The sequence below is a fragment of the Schistocerca piceifrons genome, chromosome 8 (assembly GCF_021461385.2).
Source record: "Schistocerca piceifrons isolate TAMUIC-IGC-003096 chromosome 8, iqSchPice1.1, whole genome shotgun sequence".
Classification (NCBI taxonomy): domain Eukaryota; kingdom Metazoa; phylum Arthropoda; class Insecta; order Orthoptera; family Acrididae; genus Schistocerca; species Schistocerca piceifrons.
This window is the reverse complement of record NC_060145.1, coordinates 418,005,223-418,018,042: the sequence shown is the minus strand read 5'-3', so window position 1 is coordinate 418,018,042 and position 12,820 is coordinate 418,005,223. Positions and strand designations below refer to the sequence as shown.

Below are 12,820 nucleotides of genomic sequence, written 5' to 3'. Positions count from 1 at the left end.
TGTGTGTGTGTGTGTGTGTGTGTGTGTGTGTGTTACATGGAGATCAAAAGTATATGAAGCAAATGAACCCTGTACATTTCCGCCAAAATTTAGCAGTAGTTCATGTCATCATCCCATGATGAACTGTCGTGTTCATGCTGGGGAAAGAAAAATTTAGGAAGTGAAGGCCATAATGAGAGTTCCATGTGGTGCGTCTAAGAAAGTCATCAAGGAAGTGCAGTGTCCAGCATTTCACACATACTTTGCACCGTATCTTACAAAGGAATGGTCCAATCCGACATGTCAAAACATACCCTGAAATTTTTCACACAGTAAGAATACACCGAATGAGGGCACTGATAACCATGCCGTTGAGTGCTCCACAAACCAAAATCATCGTCGTCCTACACTGAAAGGAAAATATTGTCAAAATTTTATATGCTAAGGCACACTGCAAGTATTTTTTTAGAAAAATGTTAAAGTTGCACATTTTTGCCACATAAGGAATGCTGAGAACAGCAGTTTGTAAACCCTTCCTCCTAATTCACGAATTGGCGAATGAGTAGACGCAATCATGACAAGAGAATGTAGAGCCTCATAGTGCAAAGTCCAGAATGCACACACACAAATTTTAGGCTCATAAATCATACCAAAAACCTCTCAAATCATTAATTTTTTTGATAACTTTCAGTTCATATGGACAGCTAAACTGTTGCAGATGTACTTGTTACACAAGTAACCAGCAGAGGGAAGAAAATCAGGGCATTATATGAAGTTAATTGCAAACGATTTCTATCAATCCAGACTTCAGTTTTTTGATAAGACATATTGTAAAACAATTCCTGTAGCACAGTTCTTATGATAATTTTTGAATCGTGTATATTGTGTTAAGAATGAAACAGTTCCTTGTTTATTCCCTGTAGTCATTACCAAAATGCGAAGTATCTATCGAATGATGGTAACAAACATTTTGCTTACACCAGGCACACCCCGATTAAAGAAAAATGAATGCATCAAGGCATTTTATAGTAATTACTAGTTTTATTTAGACAGAACTAGAATGGAGTAAGATGTCGTCATCTGTTGTTCTGTATATTGTGCTGCATACTAGACATTCTTCATCAAATTAGCAAAATGTGATGCATATTGACAACTAACAAGTTGCTGAACTTGAACAATACTGTTCCGCTGATAAACCTGAAAAAGAAAACGAGATATTGAAAATTATATTGTCTGACATTTTTCTGAAAAATGCTTTGCGGTGTCAAACAATGTTTTTATTGAGAAGCTGAATCACACTACAGTGAATCCTCACATAGCGAGCATAAATCTTCCCAGAAACTTACGTTTAATGTGAAACATTCGTTAAGCAAAACAGTTTATCCCATATAAATTAACCTAAAATACGATAATGCATTCCACGCAGAAAAAGTACAAAAATTTTTGTTTATTCATGCCATTTATTCAAAGAAAATTGTACATACAGTATTATGTACTTTATTATTCACGATACATAACTAATTCTTTTTTACTAGCTAGTATCAACAGTCATCTGTTATTGCTGACACTTCAACAGTTAGTCAAAATGTGACACAGCATTATCGTCAAATAAATTTGTAGTGCGTGTAGCCATTGCTTTATTGTGGTGATGATTTTCAGTGTATGATGTAACCAGTTACCATGCTTTCAGCATTTCTCTTACTGTGGTAGAAGATTACTGCTTTGCTGTTAGCACCTCCTCCTCCCCCTCCTCTGAAGAACTCCTCTCCATAACTTCCTGCTGTGAAACACACTGCAACTCCAGAAGCTGTTCAGTGGTAATTTCTTGACTGTGGTCTTTCACAGGCTTATCAATATCATTGTTATCAACTTCTAATCCCATGCTCTTGGCCAGAGACACAATCTCGTTGACTACAGGCTCCAAATGCCTCTCAGTCACATTTTACAACACACTTTGGCCAGAGCTTCTTTCAAGCAGAAGTGAGAGTTCTCTCAAGCAGAAGTGAGAGTTCTCTTGGTAACCCCTTCCCATGCCTTATCTTTTCGATCATCTTGACACAGGCAACAATGTTGATGTGATATTTCCAAAATTACCTGAGAGTGAGATGGGTAGCTTCAGTCACTCAAAGCAACGCTCAACGAGTGCATTGTTGTAGCGCTTCGTAAAGTGAGAGATAATCTGCTGTTCCATAAGGTGGAGTAACAGAGTAGTGTTGGGAGGCAGAAATTGGACCTTGATGAATTTGAAATTCTTTGAGGAGGTGGTGTTGTAGGCCTGGAGAATGGCCAGTATCGTTGTCCAGAACAAGAAAGACATGGAGTGGCAGATTCAGCAAATAGTTTTCCAGCTAAGGACGAAACGCTTAATTGATCCAATAACAAAAAAGATCGTGTGAAGGCTCACAAGCTTCTGAATGGTAAAAAAGCACTGGTTTGATTTTCAAACCGCGACTTGTATTGGCACAGCATAGCTGTGTGAGATGGTCTTTCATTGGCTTGTGACTGGGCAACGCATTCTTCTCTACTGTTGGAAAGGTACACTTCGGCATCTTTTTCTGGAATAGATCCATCTCATCACAATTAAAAACCTGTTGTAGCAGATAAATCTCAGACTCTACAAGCATCTTGAAGTTGCTGCTGAAGTTCTCTGTTGCCTTTGTGTTGGAGCTTGCTGCTTCACTGTGGCTCACAACGCAGTGGATGCTGGTTCTTTTCTTAAACTTCTTGAACCACCCACAGCTCCCCATAAACACTTCTTTGGCTGTTGATGATCCTGATGTCTTCTTAACAAGGTCAGTGAAAATCATTCTCACCTTCTCACAAATGATGTTTTCGTTAATAGTGTCACCTTACAATTGCTTTTCATTTTATCCATCTAAGGAACACCATTTCGACATCGTCCAGAATACGAAACTGTTGTTGAAAAACACTTGTCACTCCCTTTGGAGCATATAGCTCCTTAACCTTGTCCTTGTTCATGAGCATAATGCAAATAGTTGATGTAGACTGATTGTACGTGTGTGCTAAATCAGCAACGCTCACACCATGTTCGTGTTTTGAAATGATTTTACGTTTCATTTCTAAGGTAATTTTCTATCTATTATGGTCATCTTCTTGCAGCTTTATCTTCAGGGACATTTCTACAAAAGTTATTAAAACTTGTGCACAAAAAAACTCTCTGTGAACTCAAGTTTAGAAAAATGTGTGATCACAAGTTGCACTAAGACGGTAGGAGAAAGAGTGCTAAACCCACACTGCAGTACATACTAAAGACATTGTTCATATGCCACTGCCGACAATGAAAGATGTTCATATTGTTGAATGTTTCACCCACCGCAAGTGAACGGCTAGTAATGTCACACTAAATCATAATTAACATTAATGTGGAACATCATTCGTTAAGTGTATCGTATTTTACAATTTGTTTTGCTTGTTATGCAAATTGCGTGTTATGGGAGGTGCTCGTCAAGCGAGGCTCCACTTTCAGGTGGAATCTGAATTATATTAACAGTCTTTTTATTGTTCTTCTAAAGATAGGTCTTGTTACGTCGAAGCTCAGAGACCAACAAAAGCAATGACTCATTTTCTACAACTGGTAAGAAGAAATTTCTGATTCAATATTGAAAATTATTATTTCTCCATTTTTCCGTATCTTTCTTTTGTGGATTACAAGATTTTGGCAACCAAACAGTCCTCTTCTAAATTTTTGGTAGTAATTTGCCTTGAGATCCCTGAAGACAGATATAAAGTCGTGGAAACAGTAATCCACTGATACTTATCACTGGCATTGTTGTATACAAATGTGTCATAGCATTCATCAGCTGCACAGGCAAGGTTCCCTCTCCCCCCCCCCCCCCCCCCCCTCCCTCTCAAAATGAGAAAGTGCAGTTTGCTTGCAGTTCTTGGATTAAACCTGGCTACCAAACATATACACAGCATTTTTGGGGATAACAAGAAGCTTTGTCTTCACATCAGCTTCAGATTTCTGTATAGTATTAACTATTAATGACATTTTCTCTACACATTTACTTGAAGTAACCTTCGTAATTTTGTGACCTGCATTTCCATATGATTTCCTGAATCTGTTTAACTAGGTCAAAGAAGCCTGGAAATCAGTAATATTCAGCTCACTTGTGATCAGAGGTTCCAGTTCTGTAGAACGTCCTTCGGTAATTTAATTTTGATTCATATTTCATACTTCATGTAAATCTTTCTTCCATTTATAAAATTCATGTTCGGATTGTACAAAATGAAACCCGTTTTTGACACTGCTTAACTTTAGTATTTTCTCTCTCCTTCATTTAAGCAAAAGATTTACAGCCTTTTCTCTGTCACTGAGAGCTTTTTATTACTGTCCATGTTTTCTTTGGGCTAGGAAGGTACTGTGTTCTTGCTCTGGACTTTAATTAGCGCAACAGTCATCATTCAAACCACAATTCATGGAATCATCAGAGATATTTGTTGTTTCTTGTAATGTTTCCGTGATTTCTAATGAAATGTTGACATCATTCGAATGAATGTCAAAATTAAAACTAATAAGCAACAGATACACAGGTTTCATGAGAAGTAGATGATTTCAATTGCATACCACATTCTTCATATTCTGTATTTATAGGGTTGAAAATATTAATTGGATTCCACATTACTGTGAAGCTCTGGAACCTGCACAAAGACAGATGCTATTAGCAAGCATATGCAAAGAAAAAAACAATGAGAAATTCATTCATATTTATCTCCATCGTTACCCCTCGGCGATTCAGCAAAAGCAACTGCTAATTATTGTGGATATTAAATGAATTAAAAATTTGAGTGAATAGTAACTGTGAACAACTGTCAGAGAAACTACCAAAGGAAATTGAAATTATCTTATAAATTGTGATCACATTGTGCCATGTTACCTGTTTACTGACGTGCTTTCAGCCAAGGCTGTGCACCTGCAGTGTTGTGTGTGTGCTATCTGGCAGAGCTACAGTAGGGGTATACATTTCTCCCCGCTGCCTGGCAAGCTACGAAATTGGCAATTTTCAACACTTTTTAAAGCAATACTTGCACTGTGCCTTAGCAGCTAAAATTTGGCAGTGTGTTTCTTTTGCTGTATTCTTACTGTAAAAAAAATTTCAGTGCAAGCTTCGTCATGTCGCATTAGACCATTCCCTTTTTAGAAACGTGTTCACTAATGCAACACATCCAAACAAACTCAAACATCAGAATGGTGTACAGATATGTATTCTTGGAGATTTGCTTGCAAGCGGACATCTTTCTCTGAGCTCTTAAACGCTCTGAAACTGGCAGATCTTCCAAACAAAAGTAGTCACCATAAAGAAGGTAAAAAGTCAGAATTCTTGCCTATATAAACACCACAACTTCCATATACAAGAAAAAAAGGACAGCAAAAAACTTAAGAAAGTCTGAGAGAATGATGTTTAAACCATGAGGTCGCAGAGTGCTATCACTTTCCAGTAGCAAGGGCAGGGGTTCCCCCACAGGAAGTAAAAACCCCCAACTGTCTTTTGAACTAACATCTTTTGCACTTCACCGTGACAGTGGAAAAGAAAACAGTTACTGAATGATGACTTCCGTAACTTAGTGGAACATGAATGAATTCAAAACTTATATGGAGGAACTCAGACTCCTGGATGACCTTAGGAGGACAGAGCTAATGAACTCTTCTGGCCATTACCACTTGCTGGGGATTCTAATGCACATTTTGTGCTCCTAAACAGAGGCAAAGCAGTGTATTTCAGCCCCAGTGCTAGTTTGTTGTCAACCATTGACTCTTCATTTTATTCACCTGCCATGGAAGACATTGGAAGCAGACACTGATCTGTGCTGTGGTGAGTGCTTTCCTATTTTGATTCACTTTGCAGGTAGAAGATAACCTGAAAGAGACCCACCGTAATAGATGTTCAGCAGTGCGAACTACATACTTTATTGCTAGTTGACGTAATGCTTCCTTTAAAACTCTCAACTACTTCTGGTTCTTTCAGCTTATCCCGGTCCTGTCTCATTAATTTCTTACCTTTCTGTACTTTCTTCATTTTTAATCTGCTGTTCGTGACCAATAAATTATGGTGAGAGATGCAATTAAAATTAGTTTCTGAATCTGTGTTACCATTATATAATCTATATTTTCAACTGTCCGCATTGCCTGTAAGCAGCTAATGGTCTGGATTTCGTTGTAACATCATTATATAATCTATCTTAAACTTTCTAGTGCCTCTAGAACATTTCCACATATACAGTCTTGTTCCGTGAGTCTTAAACTAAATGTTAGCAGTGATTAAAGTTCTGTTCAAAACTCTACCAGGTAGTTTCCTCTTTACTTGAAAAAAGAGACAGCATTGGTCGTATATTTTTTACTATTGCAAAATCGATTTTCTGTCACTGAGTGACCATCTTCAGTGCTATATTGTATAACTTAAATTGGGATGCACTGTTGTCACTAAGCTTACGGCAATCGCATAGACATAGTATACATGTTATCTGGTCGTAGTGCACAAGACAACATGGAGTCGCCAATCAATACAGTTTCCTCTTTCATCCCTTCGCCCCAGCCCTCTTTCTCCTACTGTTTTAACTTCTGTTCCTTTTCCATACTGTTGACTTCCAGTCCCCCATCAGAACTAAGTTTTTGTTGGCCTTAATTATCTTAATGATTTCTTTTATCTCATCGTACTTTCTTTCAGTGTTCAGTATTCAGTTGCCTAAAGATCTAATAGGCATATAAACTTGTACTACTGTTTGTTTTGCCTCTGTGTCTTATCATAGTTGTGATAATGTATTCACTATGTTGTTCGTAACTGTTCACCTGCTTTCCTCTTTTCTTCTTCATTATTATTTCTTATTCATTATTAGGTCACATTCTAATTTACCTCTGTTTTAATTTGAACAATGGAAAATCCAGGATGAAATGTAACAATATTATGAGAAGGAAAGTTGCTACTCACCATATAATGGAGATGCTGAGTCGCAGATAGGCCCAACAAAAAGACTCTCACAATTAAAGCATTTGGCCATTGGCCTTCATGAGCAATACACACACACACACACACACACACACACACACACACACACACACACACACAAAGGTGCGCGCGCTTCGCACGCACACAAACAAACGCAAGTCACACACATGACTACAGTCTCAGGCAACTGAAACCACACTGTGAGCAGCAGCAACAGTGCATGATGAGAGTGGTGACTGGGTGGGGGTAAGGAGGAGGCTGGAGTAGGGAGGGGGAGTGATAGTATGGTGGGAGTGGGGGACAGTGAAGTGCTGCAGGTTAGACGGAGGGCAGGGGAGAGTTTGCAGGGGGGGGGGGGGGGGAAGTAGTGGAAAAGGAGAGAAATAAAAGACTGGGTGTGGTGGTGAAATGATGGCTGTGTAGGTCTGGAATGGGAACAGGGAAGGGGCTGGATGGGTGAGGACAGTGACCTTAGTTAGTCACTGTCCTCTCCCATGCCTTCTGTCTAACCTGCACCACTTCACTGCCCCCCACTGATACCATACTATCCCTCCCCCTCCCTACCCCAGCCTCCTCCTTACCCCCACCCAGTCGCCACTCTCATCATGCACTGTTGCTGCTGCTCACAGTGTAGTTTCAGTTGCATGAGAGTGCAGTAGTGTGTGTGAGTTGCGTTTGTGTACGTGTATGTGTGCGTGCGCGCGCGCACGCGCGCGCGCGCGGCAGCGCGCATGTGTTTCTCTATTGTTGACGGAGGACAATGGCCCAAAGCTTTAATTGTGAGAGTATTTTTGTTGTGCCTGTCAGGGACTCTATTTTAATTTGTATTTTTAACCCTGCACTGATATGAACAGAAGTCTTGTTCTGCCTGTCACCACACTTAGTGATATCCACTGTTTTTAACTTCAACTTTTCTATTTCTATTATTAAATTCTCTAACTCACCTACTTTAGTAAGGGATCCCGCATTCTATGCGCCAACCCATAAAATGCCAAATTTATTTTTTCTGAGTTGTCCCCATTTGGAGATCTGAATGAGGGCCTAGTTATTTTTGGAATATTTTACCCAAGAGGTCCCTGTCATCATTAAATCATGTGGTAGAGTTACATATCCTCAGGAATTATAATGGCTGTAGTTTCCTCTTGCTTTAGCCATTCACAGTACCTGCATAGCAAGGCGATAGTGGTAAATATTACAAGGACAGATCAGTCAGTCCTGCACATCGTTGCCCATATTGCTACTGAAAAGGCTGCTGACACTCTTGTGGAACCATATGCTCTCCACAGATACCCCTCCGATGTTGTTACACCAATGGTGTGGCTGTTTGCTTCATTGGGGCACACAAGCCAATCCACAATGTTAGGCTCCTTTGTTTGGTGTCGGAGTGGCTAGAGATATGCCCCCGTAATCTGTTATTCGACATGTGTAGCAAGTGTTCAAAAATTTTGTGAGGGATCACGACTCCTCCACAAGTTGTTCGAAGACAAACTGTAATGATCACATGGCTGGATCTTCCTCATTTTTTATATTTCTGATCAGTCAGCTACATGTTTCTGGGCAATGTTTTGGTACTTTTATCCATTTACTCTTCATTTCATAATGTAGTGTTAATTTTGAGACTAAAAGAAAATTATTTCAAAGTGTGGACACATGGTCAAGTTAGCATGGAGTCATGCATGCGATAACTAAATTTTTATTCTTTGACCTAATATATCATTTTAAATTAGAAATAATTTTAATTAACTAAAAGTAATATTTTCTGTGGTTTAGGCTTATTTGCCTAATATAATTTTTAAGTTGAGACAGTATTGAAAGGGCAGTGTTGGCATTGGTTGGTGTCAGCCGTCCCATTATGTCCTGACCAAAAGAGCAGTTCTCAACTCCCTCCCTGAAATTTACATTGTTATACAGTGTCAAAAAACAACAAGCATGTTTACGAGATACTCCACAACAGCAGCATATTACGCACAGAAAGACTTCTTTTGTCTATACTTAAAATGTACACATTTCAAATTCAGCAATGAAAAAAGATTCGTTGAGTGCCTGAAAACTATCATCATCATCATAATCTGAAGGTACACTCTCTTGAAATTGCAAAGCAGTTGCAAAGTTATTAAAGTTAACTTCTTCAGTTCATCATGTTATGTTTCTAGTGAATCAGTTTCAAAATACAAATACTTAGTGTGTCATAAATAATCTTTATGTCAATACTTTATAAAAACTGTAGTCTCATTATTTTTCTCCTTGGTCACATGTCTTGGATGGAAGATTTCCTTGGCATGTACGTAAGGATGCTGTGAGAGAAGTGGGCTTTCAGTTCATCCAGAGTCCCAGAAAACCAGAATTGTTCTCATTTTTAATCACTATATCTTCCCCCCACCCCCACTCTCTCTCTCTCTCTCTCTCTCTCTCTCTCTCTCTCTCTCTCTCACACACACATACACACACACACACACACACCAGTGTTTTATGTTTTGTCTGCATAAGCGTTTGTTTCTCTTGTCAGCAAAAATGGATATATGTTTTGACGTTATGTCAGTTTTTGTCCCAAAGTAGAATTGAAACTTCTGTTTTAAATGTCACAGTACAGGGATCATTTTTAGGATGATTCACTTCACTGTACCTAGTCTTTTGCCTTTGAACAGTCTGCAACATGCTTTGTTGTCTCATCAATAGGTACCAGAAAGCATAGCACCTATTTTTTGTAAAATACATGTCTATTTTTTTGAAAAATTTGGGCCAGTTTCTTCTTTTTTAATTATTATTATCATTTAAATGATTAGATGCACAAATTTAAAAGTTTGTCACACTGCATGAGTGAGGACACACAAAGCCTTAGTTCTTTGAAACTGAATGTTTAAAAAATTAGAAACATGCTGACTGAGAAGTTTTTGACTGGAATGTTTGCTTTTGCAAAAGCTTCAATGCCTTTTCCTCCCTCTATGAAATTTGTTTGGCTCCAGTTAACCTTTTAAAAAGATTGTTCTATTAAAAAGCGAGAGCAGTTTCCACTGGTAAACTAAATACATCACCGATTTAAGGGGGTTCTAGATTTTATTTGTCTTTTCCCATCCAATTTGGTGATTAAAAAAAGCAGCAGACTATTAATTTCTATTTTCTTAGGAATTCATAGCCGCACAACGCTTGCTTCATAATGCTACAGATAGAACTGACAAGGCACTTAGTGTAGAAGTAGAACCGGGAGTACAATAACTACATTGTAACATAACAGAAAGAATTTCCGTGCTGTCAAGTAAGTTACAGATTTTGTTTTCCAGTCACTATAGCACAGAGTGCGGGCACTTTAGGCTACAGTGGCTGATGGCTGCGAGCTTAAACAAACTATAACATTGAGTGCCAGTGGGGAGAGGAGCGGTGTGGGAAAACAAGCCCTGCCTCTCTTTCGCAAGGTAGCAGCCTACAGCAGAACACATTGTTACAGGAATCGCCAATCTCTTCTGGTGTTGTAAGGTTCATAATTGAAATTCGGAGTGGACCAGTATTACTTGTTTCACTTATCTTCAAAATGAGAAAAGAAAAGAAAACAGAACAGCTAGCAATGCACAAAATGAAGTATTCAGGGGTGTCTGTCACTCAGTTGCTTGTAGAGGTTGGCAGGATATTGTTAATGACATAGTTCAGGCGCGACCTCTAGCGGTATTTGATACGACCACAGTTCAAAACATGCGCGACCTAAATTTTCACCTTATAAGTGTACACATTGTACCATCTTTTGAACTTAAGTTAACAAGCAAGTGTAGGTGTGTGTTTATTATAAAATGGTAAGTCCCACAGCTGAGTAGTATGTTACATTACATGGCATGTATTTTAGATAGACCATTCAACTACCCATGTTTGGCATGGCATCAGATCATTGGGAGTGTTACGTTCATACACTTTTTATTTTGCAAACAGGTTCTTATATACTTCACCTTTCTTAATTGGGCTTCGCCAGATGATTTGCAATACCAATAACTGAAAATTGGTTACTTTTTGATATTTATTTGCCAAAAATAAGCTGTTTCGAGCTGTCTGATAAAATAGTTCATCTGGATACAATTCACCATGAAATAGTGTCCATTAAAAAATTTCGCTTTTTGTGGCAGAATTTGCATTTATTTCATATCACAAAATGGTAATTTTTCTGGTCCCTACTCATCAGTATGTTTTTGCACCACTGCAGTTTGTTGTGTGTGTTCAGATTTCCAGTAGTCAAAAATACATTATTTTTCGTCATTTTTCGATTAATTACATGCATTGGTAGAGTCTGCACTATCTCTTGAATTACTAAAATTACTTTCTTCCAAACGGTGCTGAATTCTTGTGGCTTCTTCTTCATATGGGTCAGGCATGTTGTCACTCATTGAGCTCACAAAATACAGTTTAAATGTCTGTAAGTTCAGATATTGGGCTCAGTTTGACAAATATACCACTAGTGTCATCTACTAGTAAGACCACACTACTACTACTACTACTACTACTACAACTACTACAGCATTCCTCTGTAATACCAAATCTCAAATGTTCCAAGACTCCATTTCCTTATTTCTTAGCTGTGTTCTCTTTAATTGTATTATTCCAAATACCCACATTGGAAAAATAACATCTTTTGTTCCAGAACTCTCCTACCAACATTCGATTCGATGTTTCAAATATTGTTTCCATATGATGACGTATTGTTAGAACTGGTGTTGCATTACATTAATTACTGTGTTTTTAATTGTTGTTGCATGTCTAAAATTTGCATATATTAACTCTTTAGCAGTTCTGTAATGTCATTGTTATACTCAACAGGATTCACATCTACTAACGTCATGCAGAGTTTCAGAAAGACTGAAGTTATGGGAGCAGTATTCTGGCCCAATAGACCAGGATGCTGTAAAAATAAATTTCATGCGCAAAGCACACAGGCAGTATCCTCCTTTCAGAATAAAAGTTCACTTATCTGGGAGGAACAGGGTCAGGGTAAGTAAATAGTTTCATACTTGTGCTCTTTAATACTCCCTTACTATAATAAACATTGCTGAGTTTCATGAGCACAATGTCACTAAAACTTTGCAGCATTCTGATTATGTGCTGCAGCTTAGGATGTCAACTGTTGGTGGAACATACCAGTAAGCTGTTGGTTGTGCTCCAGTTCACTATGGCAGCTAGTGCAGTGCAGTGTGTCTACCAACAGCTGACACAGTTGTCCAAAGATGTTGAGCCTATGTCTTGTTGAAATATTGCAGTGTTTTGGTGACAACCATTCCATTCACAGCCAATTTTCTTCGCCCTCCTTGTCCAGTCCAAGTTAATGCTCAATCCTAATAATTATTGTTAATGGAATGTTAAAACCTGATTTTTTTTTCCCCCTGACCTATGATGAAGTGCCCAACAACATCAACAAAAAAATTTAACATATTTCTGTTGCTGTACAAACGAAACATAAAGCTTCATTGAATTGTCATAATTTAAATGCTGTGAAGACATTTCTCCCCAACGAAAGTAGCGTGTAGTGCATTATTGTGCCTGAGTGTAGTATTTAACTGAATACAAACGAGAGTTATAGAAGGACTAAATATTTTATTTAAGCAAACTGTGTTTGCAGTAAACACAACCATTCACCACCTAGAAAAAGTGTTGAACATTTAGTAACCACATAAACAAGATATTGTTGATGAACTTTTAAAGGCACCTACCAAAGATTGCTGTAATGAAAGGTTTTCCCTCTCACAAAATCTCAAAAAGATTCACTTTATCAGTAGAGGAACCTTTCCATACTGTTTGTTTTAGGGTAGAAAAGAAGCTGTAGATTGTATTTTATTGGTGCTTTTGTCTACAAAGCAGTTTATGTATATGACTCTAGACAAGTCAATTTAAAAGTGTAAAGTAAA

The 12,820-nt window shown here is 38.2% G+C and overlaps 1 protein-coding gene across 1 annotated transcript in view; it reads left to right on the top strand.

The window, feature by feature from the left end:
• The window catches only part of LOC124711895 (PHD finger protein 12), a 69,931-nt gene that overhangs the window by 18,394 nt on the left and 38,717 nt on the right, over positions 1–12,820 (top strand). The window contains exon 8 of the mRNA XM_047242143.1: positions 11,739–11,909. Within this exon, the coding sequence (XP_047098099.1) occupies positions 11,739–11,909 (171 nt within the window). The remainder of the gene's footprint in view (positions 1–11,738; positions 11,910–12,820) is intronic.